This window comes from Brachyistius frenatus, unplaced genomic scaffold (assembly GCF_029030835.1).
Source record: "Brachyistius frenatus isolate BFR_SWC_R1_liver_20210118 unplaced genomic scaffold, ASM2903083v1 Contig_62, whole genome shotgun sequence".
Lineage (NCBI taxonomy): Eukaryota > Metazoa > Chordata > Actinopteri > Embiotocidae > Brachyistius > Brachyistius frenatus.
This window is the reverse complement of record NW_027210661.1, coordinates 1,063,553-1,080,986: the sequence shown is the minus strand read 5'-3', so window position 1 is coordinate 1,080,986 and position 17,434 is coordinate 1,063,553. Positions and strand designations below refer to the sequence as shown.

At 42.2% G+C, this 17,434-nt stretch overlaps 3 protein-coding genes across 7 annotated transcripts in view; 1 reads left to right on the top strand and 2 right to left on the bottom strand.

Moving 5' to 3' along the window:
- LOC138625446 (protein jagged-1b) overlaps nt 1–5,804 on the bottom strand; it is a 44,642-nt gene extending 38,838 nt beyond the window's left edge. Inside the window, exon 1 of the mRNA XM_069706376.1 lies at nt 5,004–5,804. Within this exon, the coding sequence (XP_069562477.1) occupies nt 5,004–5,162 (159 nt within the window). The 5' untranslated portion in view covers nt 5,163–5,804. The remainder of the gene's footprint in view (nt 1–5,003) is intronic.
- A 4,077-nt stretch (nt 5,805–9,881) lies between these two features.
- snrpa (small nuclear ribonucleoprotein polypeptide A) lies at nt 9,882–12,608 on the bottom strand. Of its 3 annotated transcripts, none has more exons than XM_069706354.1 (7): nt 12,548–12,608; nt 12,175–12,254; nt 11,912–12,084; nt 10,981–11,157; nt 10,712–10,885; nt 10,515–10,603; nt 9,882–10,428 (listed from the first exon to the last, which is right to left on the bottom strand). In XM_069706354.1, exons 2-7 carry the CDS (start codon nt 12,245–12,247, stop codon nt 10,269–10,271), a joined length of 846 nt encoding a protein of 281 aa, XP_069562455.1. In that variant the 5' UTR covers nt 12,248–12,254; nt 12,548–12,608; the 3' UTR covers nt 9,882–10,268. The 3 variants fall into 3 exon arrangements, with proteins under 3 accessions (XP_069562455.1, XP_069562456.1, XP_069562457.1); XM_069706355.1 differs by having other exon boundaries at nt 12,552–12,598; XM_069706356.1 differs by lacking the exon at nt 12,548–12,608 and adding an exon at nt 12,522–12,540.
- A 50-nt stretch (nt 12,609–12,658) lies between these two features.
- Nucleotides 12,659–17,381, top strand: actmap (actin maturation protease). Of its 3 annotated transcripts, none has more exons than XM_069706351.1 (7): nt 12,659–12,863; nt 13,309–13,520; nt 14,150–14,218; nt 14,390–14,514; nt 14,742–14,871; nt 14,995–15,065; nt 16,484–17,381. In XM_069706351.1, exons 2-7 carry the CDS (start codon nt 13,336–13,338, stop codon nt 16,816–16,818), a joined length of 915 nt encoding a protein of 304 aa, XP_069562452.1. In that variant the 5' UTR covers nt 12,659–12,863; nt 13,309–13,335; the 3' UTR covers nt 16,819–17,381. The 3 variants fall into 3 exon arrangements, with proteins under 3 accessions (XP_069562452.1, XP_069562453.1, XP_069562451.1); XM_069706352.1 differs by having other exon boundaries at nt 12,660–12,800; XM_069706350.1 differs by having other exon boundaries at nt 12,660–12,800; nt 13,228–13,520.
- The last annotated feature ends 53 nt before the right edge of the window (nt 17,382–17,434 follow it).

The window sequence follows — 17,434 nt, the reverse complement described above, 5'->3', positions numbered from 1 at the left end:
TAATGTTTTAATAATTGGAGAAGTTTTTTTGCTCCAAAGACAGGTCATATTTTTAAAATCCAACTTTTAGACCACAAAATCACAAAACTAAAAAAAATAGAGAAGGTAAAGGTTCACGGGATAATTGGTTTTTATATCCTCCACTTTTTGGAGTAAAAAGAGCCACTGCTGGTCAGAAATAATTGATGACCCTATCGAGACACTCAGACCCTCAATATCCCCGGCAACACAGGGAAGATAAATATCAGTTTGTGTATCAAAACTGCTCCTGTTGGTTTGACAAATTTTGTGCTGAACCACTTTTTTTTTTTTACAACAAACAAACACTTTAAAGGAAACAACAATTAGCGCCTCACAGTTGTCTGCATCCAACCGGTCAAGTTACAGTTTACATGCATGTCTGATCAGACTCAAATAATTTATGTAGTGAAGACTTAACAGGAATCCTTAAATGTGTTCACATGCTTGGCTGATAGCTGATTCTGATAGAACAAAAGTTGCAGCCAAAACAGAAGACAATGCTTCAAATATGGATGTTGCTGCAAAGAAGCTTCTGAAACGTTGATGCTTCACACACATCGTCAACCTGACAGCTCAGAAGATCTTTACAACCTCCACAATTTTTAAGAGGGACAGTCAAGATTAGTGTCACCAATTCATTATTTGACCAAATGTGAAATATGGGCACAATCTCCAATTCTTTTCCCGAGTTATGGTGTTGAGTTACAGACAGAAAGGTTTTTCTGCAGAACATTTGTATGTCGCAGTGAAGTTGACCTTTGACTTTTTGGATATAAACATCATCACTATTTGATCTCATAAGACTTTTGTATTTTGTCATAATTAGCACATTACTTCATGAGTTATGGACACAAATGTGTTTTGTGAGGTCACAATGACCTTTGACCTTTAACTTTCAAATTCTAATCAGGTCGTCCTTAAGTCCAAGTTCACATTTGTGCCAAATTTGAGGAAATTTCCCCAAATGATGCTGAGATATCGCATCCACGAGAGTTGGACGGACAATCTAAAACCATATTGCCACCTTCCACGACTGATGGATGATTTACAAAGATGTATAACTGTCACTAAAAAGTACAAGAAACCAAGGTCACTTGAGCTCAATTTAGACATTTTGTATGTAGTGGATAACAGTTTTGGATTAAAGTTTTCTGCAGCATTCTGTCTTCCTGCTTGTGGGAATCTAAATCGGCCTGCATGTCTCCTCAGTATCATCTGTTTATCAGTTTGTTACAAGAGAGAGAGAAAGAAATGAGGCCATAACATGAATTCCCACAACTCTGTCTGACCTCCAGTGGAGGAAAAAGCAAACATTTTCCATTTAAATAATGAACAGATACTCCAGGACTCCTGCCACATAATCCTCTAAATGTTTATCACTCAACTTCCTTTTATTTGCTTCGTCTCCTCTTGTCTTTCTTTCTTTACTCCTCCTATGTGTCTCTACCACTCCCATCTTATTTCTCACTTTCTATTCCCAGGAGACGATGACACTGGGATTCTGCTCTCCTCCTCCTCCTCCACCTCCTCCTCACTTCTTTCTCTATCTGAGAACAAGCTGTAATTTCTCTTTCGGGTGGCGATTGGCTCTTTTCAACATTGTTGCCATCCTCCCTTTCATCTGCCTCCCTTTCTTTTCTTTTCTCTGTGTTCCCTCCCTCTTTAAGAATGGATGGAGGGTGACACAGTCTCTTATACACACACACACACACACACACACACACACACACACACACACACACACACACACACACACACACACACACACACACACACACACACACACACACACACACACGAGTGTGTGAGTGTGTGTGTGTGTGTGTGTGTGTGTGTGTGTGTGTGTGTGTGTGTGTGTGTGTGTGTGTGTGTGTGTGTGTGTGTGTGTGTGTGTGTGTGTGTGTGTGTGTGTGTGTGTGTGTGTGTGTGTGTTTTAACTCCTGTGTGGGGTTTTTGGCTTCTTCCAACAGTGGTAAGCACAAAACTAAGGCCACTGTCATCAGAATAAATCTGAATAATTCACAGGCCTTTAGACTTTCTTGCCCAAACGCTGAAACAATGACAGCTAATTCATTCGAAGAATTAGAATCGTGTAACCTCAGAGGTGCTGTGAATTACATCATGGACAGAAATCACCAAGACCAACAACATCTCATGAGTCTGCTGTTTTAGCCGAGCTGCCCGAGACTGAGCCACGATCTCAGTTGCCCCATTGTTACTGGTTGCGTGTCCCTCTCCTGCACCCTGTCCCTGAGCTGAAAGGGGGTGAGGGGGTGAGGTGGGAATGGTGGTGGTGGTGGTGGTGGTGGGGGTGAACTTGTCTACATCAAAAGGCTTGTGGAGATACAGTGGCGCTCATCACTCTACATCCTCCTTTCTTCCTCTCCTCCACTCGCTGGCCGAGCCATTCCCTGCATACCAGCATTTCAGCGCTCAGTCTAACCAGAGGCAGTCAGACCCATAGAGAGTGAGACACAGAGACAATGTGATAGAGTGAGACAGGTCCGAATCGAAGCTCAGACCATCTCTGCAGGAGAGCTTCAGCAGCTAAAGGCTCACTACACTAAAAACTGTCTCACAACAAATCCTCTGAAGACTGACACTCAAGGTTCAGTAACTGAACTCTGATTTGCTGTTCAAGGCCAGTGATACGGTTATAAAGTAGTCCACCTGTCTGAGAACAGAACAGGAGAAAGTTAGAGGGAAAGTTCTCATTCCTTTTCAAAGTCAAGTATGTCATTTTGGATGCATCAGCTGTCGTTCTAATTAGAAGACAAATAAACCAAACAAAAAGATGGAAATAAAATCACTTAAAAAAAAATCAAATGTATGCATATACAATCGGTATGTTGAATGTGTTTCAAGTATGAAATACACAATAGTTCACAGACTGTGCAGTGAACAGTTTCTTGGCACATACAGTAGTTATCAGATAATTATATTTGGAAAAGCTTAATTTCTTTTAAGCTTTGCTGTTTTTGATGTGGTACTTTGATTGACGTTGCAGAGAGAACAACTATTTAATTAACTGATTATTAAATGAGCTGAAAATTAGTGGGAACCATTTTAATGACCGATGAATCATTTCATGGAAAAATGGCAAACGTTCTGCTGGTTTCAGCCTCTCAAACGTAAAGACTTTCTGTGTTTTCCTATCAAAAATCAAGTCTTATTCGACTGGAAATGCACGAGGTGCAAATATATAACTATATTGTAAAAATAATTGTGTATGTCAGATTAATGAATTACATTTTAGTTGCAGCCGTACATACTTAACATTATTGTGGTAAGTCTGTATCTTAACTCACTGAAGCTGCAGTATCTGGATAGATTTATTGGTTAGAGGATAAATTGGCTTTTATTATATTTTTGTGTGAACTTGCCCTTTAATATGGAAAATCCAATTGTAAATGAACTTCTAACCTTTTGAACTGTGTTTTCTTCAGTCTACAAGTTCTTTGTTTCCAATGTGAAGTTTATGGGGAAAAAAATTAAAAACAGTTCATGCTTGAGATGTTGAAACAGACAGCTTGAGAGATTTCAAAGATTTTTTTGTGATAAAGTTGATTTCATTAAAAAAATTATATATATATATATATATATATATATAATTAAAAATAATAATAATAATAACAATAAAAAAAAAAAAGGTTTTAAGCCACAGTTTGAAAGTCTACGTTGCGAGCCGTCCTATACAGCAGTGTAAGCATTGAGATATAGAACAGGACAACAGACAACACGGAGGGACTGCTGGAGTGTCAAGAAGCCTCATTTATGAACCACAGGTTTGATATCTCCTGTCCTTTGCATTATAAATGGGCATCAGCAGCTGCAGAAGATCCTGAGTGTGTTTCCCACTGCAGTGCAGTCGGAGAGGGAGGGAGTGGAGTGTGCTGTTCCTCAGCTGTGAAGGGGTTGTAGAGGTGCAGTGAGAGACACACAGCGCTGCCCCCCAATGTTCAACATTCACACGCCCCGGAGTTTATTCGGCCCTGGGCTCCACACACACCCAAGACACAGATGCTGGATGTCAGGGATTCGGAAAAAAACAAAAACAAACACGCGCGCATACACGCACACAGTCTGGAGCACCTCTGGGTTTGTTCTTGGTACTGGTGAGTCGATCCTGTCACAAATTACGCATCCAAAACCAGTTGCTGCCTCACAGCTCACAAGACTGAAAATTGTCTTGAGTTTTGCTTCTTCATGCCCATGTTGGCGTAACATGCAAAGATTTTATGTTGCCAAAAAAAATTCCCAGGTTGACAGAATTTGCAGTTTTATTTGAACTTTGCTGTTACAAAAGCCAAAGAGGCGTGCATACATGCAGCCATAAGGTATAACGACAGAGAAGATGTGAAATAGTCAGAAAGTGGCAAATACTATTCAAAATAGACAAAGGTCCAAGAGATGCAGATGCAGCTACTAACCAGGGAACTGACTCTGATTAGAGGGTGTGTGCTACTTCATGTTTTTTCTTCTCCATTATTCATCGAGGATTCTTCCAAATATATCCAAAAGAATTAAGAATATATTTAGCACGGGAAGCTACAAATGAACCATATTCAGCAGCTGTATGCAGATTGATTGGCCTGTTGTCCGCTTCAGTACACTCTTTGTTTGGCAAACATGCGGCATAATATACAGTAACTTTACTATAATGCTGAAAAATGTTTTTTCCATGTGACACCGACACATGTTTTGCTGTATTATTTGCATCCCATGCTTCTCAAACAGCATTACACTCGTTATGTTGCGTGAGATAATAGACACCAGCGGGTTGAAACAACAGGTGGGCACAGCGCCATGTAGGAGCAGAATGAGGGCAGCACAAAGAGGAAAGGGACAGAGTGTGTGGACTCCATTATTGACTGTTTTCACGCAGCTGTAATTTAAAAAAACAACAACCAAACCACAGTTCCAAGTCAGCTTCGGGAGTTTAAGGGCATGCCGCCTGAAATAGCACTTAATCGGTGGCTTACCTGCGGTTGTATTGTGAGAGCGACGAGAAAAATCACAGTCCGTTGCAGGTGGAGGTGTCCCCGATGTCTCTCAGCTCTCATGTCTGGCTTCCCGTTGATCTTTCCGCCCCTGCTTCTGGGATCGAGCTGAGTTATCCTGTGCGCTCTTGTGCTCTCCATCCCTGCGTCAAGGGACTGGGGACCGTGTTGTGCGCTTTGGCGGTGCCCCCCTCCTCCTGCCTTTCTGTGTCCTCCGTCCGCCCAGCTCTCCTTTTCTCCGTTGTTAAACCCTGAAACTCCCGCAAAGCCACTTCATCGCGTCCACTTCAGAGAAAGCATAACTATCTCTGTCTCTGCTTGGATTTAACCCCAACCAACCCACCCACACACGCGTACACCTGATCACCCCCTTGCTGTTGTTTCCAGGGTAGATTTCCACTTGGAATGACACATGCACACAAACATACACACTCCACATAAACACACACTCCCCTTGCGCTGTATTCCTCCCACCACCTGCGTTAAGAGGATTTACAATCTGCCGGCTCACTTGACTTGAACTCTCATCCCAATTAGCTGATACTCTCTCTTCATCTCCCGTCTCTCCTCAAGCTTGATCCACGCTTAAAATGATACAAAAATCTATATTCATCCTATTTCATGATGAGCGTGTGGACGCAGCAACCAAAGTTCCGTCTGTCCAGCGGACTGATTTCACTTTCTTCTCATCGGAGCGGCTGGCTGGTCATTTGTCAACCCGATACGAAGCCTGGCGGCGATACAGTCAGTGTGGGAAACAATGAGGGAGAAGGAGAGAGAGAGAGAGAGCATTGGAGGGTGTGTCCTGAGGCAGGGAATATCCGTATTTCAGCTCTTGTCCGGATGGTTCCCAGCGCGCACCGTTCTCATCCCTTTCTCTCCCTCTCTACACTTTGAGCAACCTGTAGCCCAACCCAAACTTTTTTTTTTTCGGTGTGTGTGTGTGTGTGTGTGTGTGTGTGGGCGCATTTACGCATGGGATTATCCTGAATGCGTTTCGCCTCTCAGTTCTCCTATCTGGGTTTTCTGTTCCCTCTATACCTTTTGTAGCACCTCACTGGTTCCTCTCCTCCAGTTTCAGGCCTCTGATCTCCGCGGCCCACATCAAAGCTCCGGCGTGCAAATTAACTGTTTTCACAGTTCTGCCTGGGCTCTGGTGATCCCTGAATGGAAACGTTTAGAGGCTTTCAAGCGAAGCCCTCCATAATTAAGATATCCCTCTGATATGGATGATGCAATGGAAGTTAGGAAACAAACACAGCATGCCTTCAGAGCTGCGTGAGGCTTTGTTGCAGGTGATTGGCTATTACGCGCGTGGTCAGGACGCACATGGCATAGGTGCCGAGGCGCAGCTATCACCTTAATGTGGACTGATTTCTCATGAAATGAGTAGTCGATCTGTAATGTATGATTAAACTTGTTCCGACAGCTGCCGCTCTGCACTGTTCGCGCATGTCGTTGCCTAATGAAGCCGCCGGCTGCAAATACTAACCGGGTGAGCGCATAAATATAAAAGCGAATTGTAGGGCGTGAAGACGTCTTTTGAATATTGGCACCAGTTACATGGCACATTTTCCACATCTGACCTCCAGGGCTTGTCTTGTTGGACTCAAGACCTCCACACAATGTACCTTCTTTATCGAAGGAAGCCTAATGAGATTCTGCCTCCCTCCTCCTTCTCCTCCTCCTCCATCTTAAGGTCTATCACGGGCTTGTTGCTCAAGAGCTTCCCTGACAACCGCTGGTGTTTCCGTGGCTTGGCGCTCTGCTGTGACCCGGGATCGGAACAGAGGGCTCTTGAGGAGCAGAGGATTGATTTGCATAGAGGAGCAGTGACCTCCAAACATGAGCTGAATTCTAACCAACCATCCGGAAACGCACAGACATCAATGGGACTGCTCAGAGGCTGCTGTGTGAGGTTCACCTGAGGAAAAGTCACCAAAAATATGCACCAGCTTCACTCTGCTGCTTCCTACCCAAATGGAAGTCTTGTAGTTTGTGCATTTGGCACCATCTAATGGTCACGCGTTTCCTTTAAGGTCCAAATTTGAGGAAGTGAGACTTTTTGATGGCCAGTGAAGCCCTGTCAAACAAGTTAGTAAATAATATTGTATTGAGAGTTTAACACTTAAAATCTCAGTCAGCTTCATCAGGATATGGGAGGAGGAGGGAAGGGGGGGGGGAATCAGATTTGATTGACATTTATGTTACATAATGTTTATCTGAGTCGTGGTCACTTTAATCCAATCAAAAGACCACAAAGAAAGGGGAAAGAAAAGACAGAAATCTCCAGTGGGAAAAAAAACCTGAAGTATGCAGTACAGTATACGGTTGGAAAAACTGTTTTAACCTTGGCATAAAATGTTGCATTTGTGTATGAGCCTATCACTCAGTAAGAAACTGCATAAAAAAATACATTTTTAGGGCGTTTTAGCTGACAGAGGACATCCAATTAGACAAAGACAGTGACAAACCTGCAAGTTTTCTGCTTTTTCCAACATCAGTTCTCACAGAAAGTGAATTTAGGTAATCTCTTTTGCCTGCTGTATACAAGACATGTGAATATAACATCCGCAGTTTGATTCTGGCTGGTAACTTATGCTGCAGGTGAGCCTCCCTTTCTCTGTCCTTGGTTTTTATTTACACTGCAAACTGTCAAATGTAGGCAAAACCTTCAAAGATCAAATAAAATGTGAAACTTTAAACAGTTTCCACACCTCAGAGCTTGTTACAATCATTGTATTCTGATCCTCTATCAGCTTGTTCTCTCTTCAGTGAAGGTGTGAATTAAAATGATTTTATCTTTGGAACACTTTGGGTTCCCCTGTTGAATTGAAAGTTTCTGAGGATTTGAGCGGTTCATCCACACAGTTTGAGTTTTGTATCCTAACATTGTGTGAAGATTTTTGGTCTCTGCAGTGACAGACAGGCACAACTCGCCCGCATAAACCCAGCTGACGATATAAGTTGCCTTTCAGTCCCTGCAACTGAAAGATTGCTGTGTTGGTGAAGGGAGAAGGCTTTAGACATGTTGCCAAGATCATGCCACAAACACACACACATACTCTCTTTCTCTCACTCACATATGGCGCCCTGGTGGCTAAGGTCAGCACTTTCTCAAGGCAAAATAAGGGAGTGTGGAAAGGCTTGGGAAACTGCAGAAGAATGTGAATTTCTGTGTACACTGTTGGGCTGACCTGAAGACAATTACTCGGGGCACAGTTTAAGTCCACAACAGGGAGGCCCTCTGTGCACCGAGCACAGTTGATAGTGTAGGTCTAAATTAAGCTTTTCAGGCCTAATTCACACATTGCTCCAACTGGCGCTCATGAATCTGGCCTTTGAGAGGAGGAGGTGGGCCTTGCTGTAATCCCTCTGCAAACCTACATCATCTGAAGTGAGAGGAGCATATGAGGATGTGCTGCATACAAACAGCAGGAATTTATTAATTTGCAAACTGAGACAATCGTGGACATGTGGGAACTGTAACCAATGGCATTGAGTTATTTGTTTAAACTGCAATTACTTGCATGTAGTCAATCATAATTCTGCTTGCTTTACAAGTTTACTCCTACATTTCACTACACTCATCTGACTTCTGTCATTACAAGAAACCTTTCACATATATAATGGCAGAACAAATAAAGTCATATACAGTATATAAAAGTCAATTTAACTACCCAAATATATTTAATTGCTCATCCTTAACTGATATTACATGAATGTTTTAGTAAACACTGACAAATCGGCCACTTTTCACTGCATAATGAGTACTTACATTTTGAGTACAGGGTTTTTTCTTCCGAGTATTTTCACTGGTTCTGAGAACTTTCTATTTTTCCACCTCGGGTTCCAGTGCCATCACAAAGATCTGTGTCAAATGAACATGTTATATATGAAGACATCTACAAGCAGGAAATTACAGAGGACACTGATTTTGTCAAATAAAATTATTATCTCTGCACGTAGCTGCACTAAAGTGAAATAAACGTAATCATTGTCATCTGACATCTGAAACATCTATCTTGAAGGGAATAAAAAAAACCCGCTGCAGCTTGAAACAGGAAAGGGAAAGTTACAAGACCAGCCAGCCACTAAAAGACATAATCTAATAATTTAAAGAGTTATCTCTCTCGCTCTTTAGCAGAGCAGAAATACCAAATAAAGATGCATCTGTTTTGCTCAGGCATGCACTGAATACTACAAAGCAGACACTGAATGAGATTCCAACTGGTTTACTTTAAAAAGTAGAAGAGATACAATGATTTGTATAGAGGGATAATGCACTGAACCAAATCACCCTTTCTAATAAATGCAACACTCATGGAAACACCTGAAGGAATTTCATTTTCTACAAAGTAGGACTTCTGGGTAAATGTGGCCGACCTGCAGCCTGCATCACAACATCAGCATCCTGAGAGGAAAGACTCGAGCTTGTTCTCCGGCCTCCTTTCCTTTCAAGCTCCGCTAACGATTCTGACAATCAGTGTTGTCCCACAAAAGGCTGCCCATCGGCTGTTTTACAATCCAAGTAAAAGCCACATGACAAGCAATCTCACCAGATACAGGAGGCTGTTCTGAAGAGGAAATCTCCTCACCTCAGTTCTCTCACGTTCTTCCATAGAAAATGGTTTCCTGCCGACAGATTACTGCTGTAGCTTCAGAGACAGCAGTAGTGGGTGCAAGGTGTACATGTGACTACTAATCATTATTGTTATTAAGTGTTTTATTCATCCTTTTATTCACCTATTTCCACATCAGCAGTGAAAGAAAAAAAAAGGTTTATAGCACCACCTGTCTGCTTACAACCAACTCGCAACCAAACGTACACACACACAAAGAAGAAGAAGAGCGAAAGAGCACTGTCTCCAGTAACAATTTTAATTATAAAAAGAAAAACAAAAGCTCCAGGTACAGTGTCCGGTAGACCAGACTCTGGGTGCAATGCTTTAAGACAGACAAATTATTCAAGAACAGTCAACATGTCAAGGTGTTGAGTATAAAGAAAAAACCTGATATATTTATAAAATTTATATATCAGTAGGATGCAGAATTTAACCTCTACAAATTTACCTGAACCGTGAGTCTGGAAAGACAAAATTTATACTTACATGTAATCCTGGGAGGAGGGAAAATATTGATAACTGATCGCAAATGTCAATTTAAAAATAAAACTTTAGTTTGGGCGATTGCTGTAGATTTCAAAAAAAGATCTACTTGTATGCAAGAAACAGATCCCGAGAGGTGTTACTTCTTAGCAAATGAGATCTTCATGGCATTCGTCTGTGTGATCTTAAAGCCCTGTAGTGCATCTCGTGCAGCGCCAGCCTGCACCTCGTTCTCAAACTCCACAAAGGCGATGTCGTGGCGACCAGGGACCAGACGCACCTCCTTGAACCCCGGGAACCTGAACACACAACAACAGTTAGGCTCAGCCTTAAACACGTACAAATGTGCACAATCAAATACAGAAAATAAAGTAGTTTTACTGACTGGTTGAAAAGCATGGAGAGCATGAGTTCGTTTGTCTCCTCTGGCAGGTTGGTGAGGAAGAGGATGTGATTGGGTGGATTTTCTGCAACCTGTGAGCAGAAAGTAGTCAGAATCAAACCAATTGCAATATTTATTTATTTTTTATACTATTTTCCAAGTGAAGAGAATATGCTCGTTCAGAAAACAGGACACACTACCTGCTGAGGCATTTGTCCAGGCATCTGTCCGGGCATCATCTGACCCGGCATAGCACCCGGAGGCATCTGACCAGGGGCCATCCCTGGAGGAGGCATCATGCCTGGAGGGGGCATGTAAGGCGGCTGGCCTGGCATGTGCATCATGCGGGGTGCCTGGCTCATGGGAGGCATTCCCTTCAGAGTAAAGTACAACAATGCTGAGCATGTCAGTCACAAATTCTGTTGCCAACATTAATTTTACCAATAAAAACTCCCCCTGCCCCACTTACAGGCATGGCAGAAGGTACCCCAGCCACCATGGGGGCAGCAGCTCCTGGTACACCTTTCTTAGCACCCGCTCCATCAGCCTTGGTCTTCAATTTCTTCTCTTTTTTACGGTCACGTTCTACATAGGTCCCCTTCATTTTAGCTATGATGTCGGAGTCCATTTTGGCATACTGGATACGCTGCAGGAAGACACGTATGTTAAGACCAGTGTTGGGGAGTAACTAGTTACATGTAACTATTAAATTACAAAATATATGTAGTTGTAATTAATTACCGATATGTAAATATATCTAACTACATTTGTTATTCAATATGTTGATGATTACAAATGGGGTTACATCTTAATATCTTATTTCCAATCAAATGCATTTGCGTAATTATAATATTCGTTATGCTGTGCATTTTAAACCTTTTTTAACAGTGACTTTAAGAGGCACCTCCCAGCCCTCCATGTCATAGATAGATAGATAGATAGATAGATAGATAGATAGTTACTTTATTAATCCCCAAGAGGAAAAAATGTTCCGCTACAGCAGCATTTATAGATAGAGGAAAGAAATAAAACAACAGTAAAAAATATTAAATATAAAAAGGGACAGTATATACACTAAAATAGAATAAAATAGAATAATTACATTAAAACTAACTATACAATAGTGCAAAGTTTTTTTGTTTTTTTTTATATATTTAAACAACCAAACATGTGATGGATTTTGCCAGAGGTGAGTTATTGTACAGTCTTATTGCAGCGGGCAGGAATGATCTCCTGCATCTGTCCTAATAGAGGACATGAGGAAGCTCCGTTTAAAGCACTTCTACATAAAGCACCTTTCAGACACAATGCAGTTCAAAGTGCTTTACAGAGGCATGGAAATACATTAAAAAAAAAAAAAAAAAAAAAAGGATAAGATAAGAAGAAGCTCCTGAACCTACCATGGGTTTGTCGTAGAAGGGGAAACCCTGCATGGATCTCAGTGCGTTGGAGGCGCTGTTGACCTCTTTGAAGATCACAAAGGCCTGACCCTTCATCTTAATGTTTCGTGCGACCAAGATGTCCAAAATCTGTCCGAACTGTGAAAAGATGGCGTACAGCGACTTCTTCAACTCTGCAAGTAGAAAGAAGAGAGACGACATGAGAGGGGGGGAGAGAGAAGAGAGCTCGGTGCGCCGTGTTCACCGGAAGGCTGCAAACGTACCGTCTTTCTTGATTTTCTCGTTCAGGTTGTTGATGTAGATGGTGTGATTGAGCCGTACGTCCGGAGCAGCCATCCTCTAACTTAACTTTCTGGTCAGAAGGGGAATAAAATAAGATATTTCTCTCAAAACTGTTGGCTAACAATCATACAGGATGAAAAACGTGTGTGTGTGTGGGGGGGACGTTAGCATGGAAGCTAACTACTAGCTATAAGTTCGCTAACGTTATCCAGCGAACTCCCATCTATCTGTCCCTTATGCGTGTCTCATATTATTATTACAAAGATGTGACCTAAATGCACAAATTGATCGCACCAAATCTTTCTACCCCCCCAAAAAACAGGTTTACCTGTTAAACTTGATGTGGAAGAATACTCACTTCGAAACGATGAATGAAAACCCCGGCCGTCGCAAATCTCGTTCTCAGTTCTCGCGTTAAGAAGCAACGCAACGTAGTTTCCGGTTCCGCGTTCCGATTAGTTGTATATATTTTTTTTTTAAAGGTATTTGACCACTTCTTCCGCCAGTAGCTCGGTTTGGCTTTAGATGCAGATTTATACGTTACAGTTGACCATTACGACATGTTTTAGATCTACATTTCCATATGCGTGAAACTGCATCGACTAAAGTAAGTCCCCCGACCATACATTTCACCGTCCGGCCGCTGCTGTAAACGCATGTTGTTGTTCAGGTTAGTTTAGCACCGTTTTATTGCCCTTTTCAATCGCCTTTTGCCTTTCAGAAAGTACAATTTACTGAGACACGTGCAGTTAATATCGAGATTTATCTAGTAACGCCAGGGGGCGGTATGGCGCTTTACTGTTCGCGTGTGATCCAAGAATACAGACAGAGAAGAAGAAGAAGGAAACGAGAGAGAGAGAGAGAGGATATTGCCAAATATGGGTATAATACCGGTGTTGTCAGCTCGCTTTGCTCGTCTGAAAAGTGAGTGTAGGACTAGTGTGTAAAATAACTACCAGCGAGCCCCAAATTAAGGGACAACATCACCGCACCACGGTGTTACAGTGTTTACCGTGTGTATCTGTAATCGTCAGGTCCTGCTGCAACTTGCCGCCCTGAAAAGATGCAACAAAAAACAAACAAAAAATACTAAACCGAGCCACCACTTCTGTCAGGGTTCATCCAAAAGGAGCTGAGCAAAGATGTCAGTGGAGTGTCCCCTGTCACCTCCTCCTCCACCTCCTCCACCTGTGCCATGTCCTCCTCCTCCTCCTCCTCCAGCCTCAGCTCCAAAGAAGAAGCTGTATCAGACTATAGGCAGCAGCAGGAGTCCCGTAGAGGGGAACCACACCGAGGCCCGCCTACTGCTCAGTCAGAGGGAGAGCAGGTGAGGTTTGCAGAAACCTAAACATCTCCTTCATTTTGACCGTTCATTGGTTTTCAGCTTGTCTGGAATCTCAAGTCATTTCTGCACACGCATCTTGCGCGAAATCTTCATGAGCCCGGCTGTAATTTCCACGTCCGACATTTGACACATTGCGTCACATCGCTCATTATGTCAGCTGAGAGTTGTATCAGATGTCTTTAAAAAAAAAAATGTAAAAAAAAATTATTATTTTTTTTATCACAAAAGCTCACCAAATTATTTGATGCACATGTCCAAAATAACCCAGTAAGGCTGATTACGTTTACCTTTCTGTTGATGATACCGGTACACACATACGGAGGCATTGTAACTGTTAAGATATTGGATTAAGAAATCCAACATAATCTGCAACTATAATGTAATAGCAAGAAAATCACAAGTGTTCATGATGGCAGGATTAATGGTTCATTACAGTTGACTGTCCAGGACCCTGAAACCAAAGTAGCTACTCTGACATGTCTAAATGTGTTTCAGGGAGAATACCTATTGTAGGGCTGCAATGCAAAAGTGTAACAAACAACTATGTGAAGGCTGACAGCAAAGTTTGTTGTCATGGAATATGTGTGCAGTGCCATTTCCTTGTGCTCCAGTTTTAGGAAGGACCTGCAGTGGATACTGGTGAACACATATGTGCCTTCACTCATCCAAGATGGACCACAGTGAGTCTGTCTCACAGAAATATTTTTCTATAACACGTGTAAAACTGTTGCCATGTTTATTATGTGAATATCACAACGGGTCTTTTGTGTTATTATGCTGAACTGAATGTCTCGGTCATTAAACGTGACATATTTGCCGGGATTTCGCCGAGTGAGTGTTATTTGTTTCAGGTGCGGTCTGGTGGCTTTGTGGATGGCTGCTCACCTTCGGCAGCCAAAGCTGAGTATTGACATGGAAACAGTGGTTCAGACAGCGCTGAGTCGGGGATACACGGCTCAGGGCGAAATGTTTTCAGGTAATAAAAGTGCATAAACTGCTGGGGTGTTTTCTGATAGTATAGAAGCACAGGTTTTACCGTCTGCCTCCAGATGCAAGCCACAGATCCTGCTTTACAACTCACTTTTGTTTTAGTGGTGATTCACTCTTTATGTTTCACAAGCACTTCAATTACAAATGTCACACTGTGTTGAGTTTATGGTGTTTTGGGTTCTTTATGTTCTCATTAAGTGTTTCATTTTTCAGCTGACCACATGGCCCTGCTGGCAGAGGAGGTTTGTGGCTGTAAGGCTGAACTGCTCTCAGGGGGTTTGAGTGGTAAAAACACTGCAGCCATCGTCACACACCTGTGGGGTAGACAGCCTGTTCTCATCCCGTATCCTGAACACAAACAAAGAAAAAGACTCAATCCTGTGGTGGTTTTTTTTTTTTTTTGTTTTTTTACTGCAACATAAAAGTTTATGGTTACAGGGGAAACGTCCTTGACAAGTGTGCACAGGTATGATGAGGACTACAACCACGAGCCATGCCAGCGTAGCGGCCACAGGGCGCACTGGGCAGTCGCTTCAGGTAAAACCAGATTACCTAGAGTTTCATGAAGGTGGTTCAAAAAAAAAAGTAGGCCTTAGCATGACTTTATGTAACCTCACAAACTGACCCAGGATCAGTGTTTCATAATGGCTTGGTTTAGTGTCCGTTGTCTCTGCCAGGTTGAAACACAGATCGGAAACATCATGCACAGATCACATCGGTTCACGGTGAAGATAACACACAGATGTCAAGGCAGCATTTGCAGCCACAAAGCAATACTTATTCAACATTGAATATAGAGAGTAAAATGTTACAGTCCAAACTTACAATCACTACCAGAAACACAGCAACGGAGAACATCTTGCAGGATGTGGTGATGAACTCAAATCATCTGTTAGTTGCTGTGGGTTTGTATAGACACAGCTGAAAAATGGTGTATTGGAGGCTACACGCTATGAAACAACTGGTCAGGTCTTTTATTTATTTCATCAGTTTAATTATGTTGGTACAAGTGGCACATCAGCCTCCAGATGGTTCAAATGTTGTTTGAATATCTCAGATTAGGAATCCACCACTTTCTGCTTGTTTAATAAATGCATGTCTACGTGTATGACTTTATATACATTTTATTTTGTGACCTTTTAAAGTGAGAAAAAAACGGTTAAAATACTTACGAGGAGGTAACCGCAGAGCCATGTGGCAGAGATTCTTGTTGTTGTTTTTTTGCAGTGCATTTAAAGGGACAGATGTTGCCTGGAATGCTCTGCAAATGTTTTCAAATAAAAAAATTTAAAAAAGCAATTAAGTACAATCTGTTGCCAATATGTGACATGAATTTTATGTGAACTAAAAACGTGTTCACAGTGCAGCAGTAAAAAGGAACCGTTGATCAATGCACCGTTTCAGCCTGGCAGATGATTGTAACACCAGTGATGCCTGAGGTCCATCCAAACAGGCGGATTTCATCGTTCCTGCAGACCTCGCCGATGCTGAAGTCTCCCCAAACCCACAATTCATCCACTTTCTGCACACTTCTAGAAAGTCTACTCTGTGTCCAGACTACTAATTTATTTACCCACAGTTAATTGCAATATAAACATTGTAGTTTTTCTAATTGCTGACAACAAAAAAAGCACTTTTTTATGAATGTATAAAACAATTATTTTATTAAAACTTATATGACCACGTAGGCCAGAAATATTATTGAGGATACAGAGATATGTCAAAGTATAGGCTACAGAAAAGAAAAAAAAAAATCAAAATGCCTTTTATTTTTGTAATCTTCAATTCTGTTTACCAGCGGCTCCTTGCGGTCTTGCACCTTCACACACTTGGCTATATATATATGGAGGCGTTTCCATGGTAACCTGGGTCGGACTTATTTCGACCGCCTTCATGAAACGAGCGTGGTTTAACTGGTTATCTTGGCACACGGTAACCACATGAATTCATTCCAGGTGTTCTCTTGGGTTTGGACCAGGGCAGTGTGAGCAGAGAGCACACTCAGCATGACCCCACGCTGCCCTGGCTCCTCCTCGCCTCGGACAGATGCTCACCTTGTCCTGTCGACAGCACGGCAGTCAAAGAGGTTTACATCCTGGCCAAGCAGGGTAAAAGCCTGCGCTACCAGCTGTGGAGTTTGGATGGTGTCGCCCAGAGCAACAAGCAGCTGAGGATGATGGACCCTCAGAGAGCTAACGATGGGACCCAGTATGTGGTTCCTCAGGGAGGGGTGGAGGCCGGGCTGGCGGGACAGGCGGTGCTGGTCCACACGAGGACGCAGAAGCAGTAAGGAGTGTGATGCTGCTCGGGTCAGGACCCAGCTGTGTGGGACGTAAGTTTATTCTGCTGGGAGGCATCGCAGCGAACTCTCATGGTGCAGTATGACCCTTTTCATTCAGGAACATTTAAATGGGTCGACATGATATCTGCAAGTCTGGAAGGGCTTCAAAGTGTTTTCATGTTACAGTAATAACACCGTATGTGCCTGGTGGATTGTCCGGGATAACTCGTGACAATAATTGTCCACATGATCTGTGCCTTTAATATCTCACATTGTCAAAAATAATTGTTGTGGCATCGATAAGATGGAAACAAATAGATATTTTTAAAGTATTTAATTCACTACTTGAACCAAAAAACGAATTCTTAACTAGTTATTTTATCTACAGCTGAATTTCAGCTAAAACAATCAGTGTTCAGGGACACAAGATCATATCGTTTACCCCTATATCTTATTAGTTTTATTTAAACTGAGTAGTTTTAATGGAGATTTATATTTTTATCTTTTGGGTTTACGAATTGATAAATCTTCACAACTGACTGACTGTTTATACAATAAAACTCTTGATTTGATATTTTGTCTCGATTCATTGTGTGTGAGATTTGCAGCAACCGAGTGGTGTGTT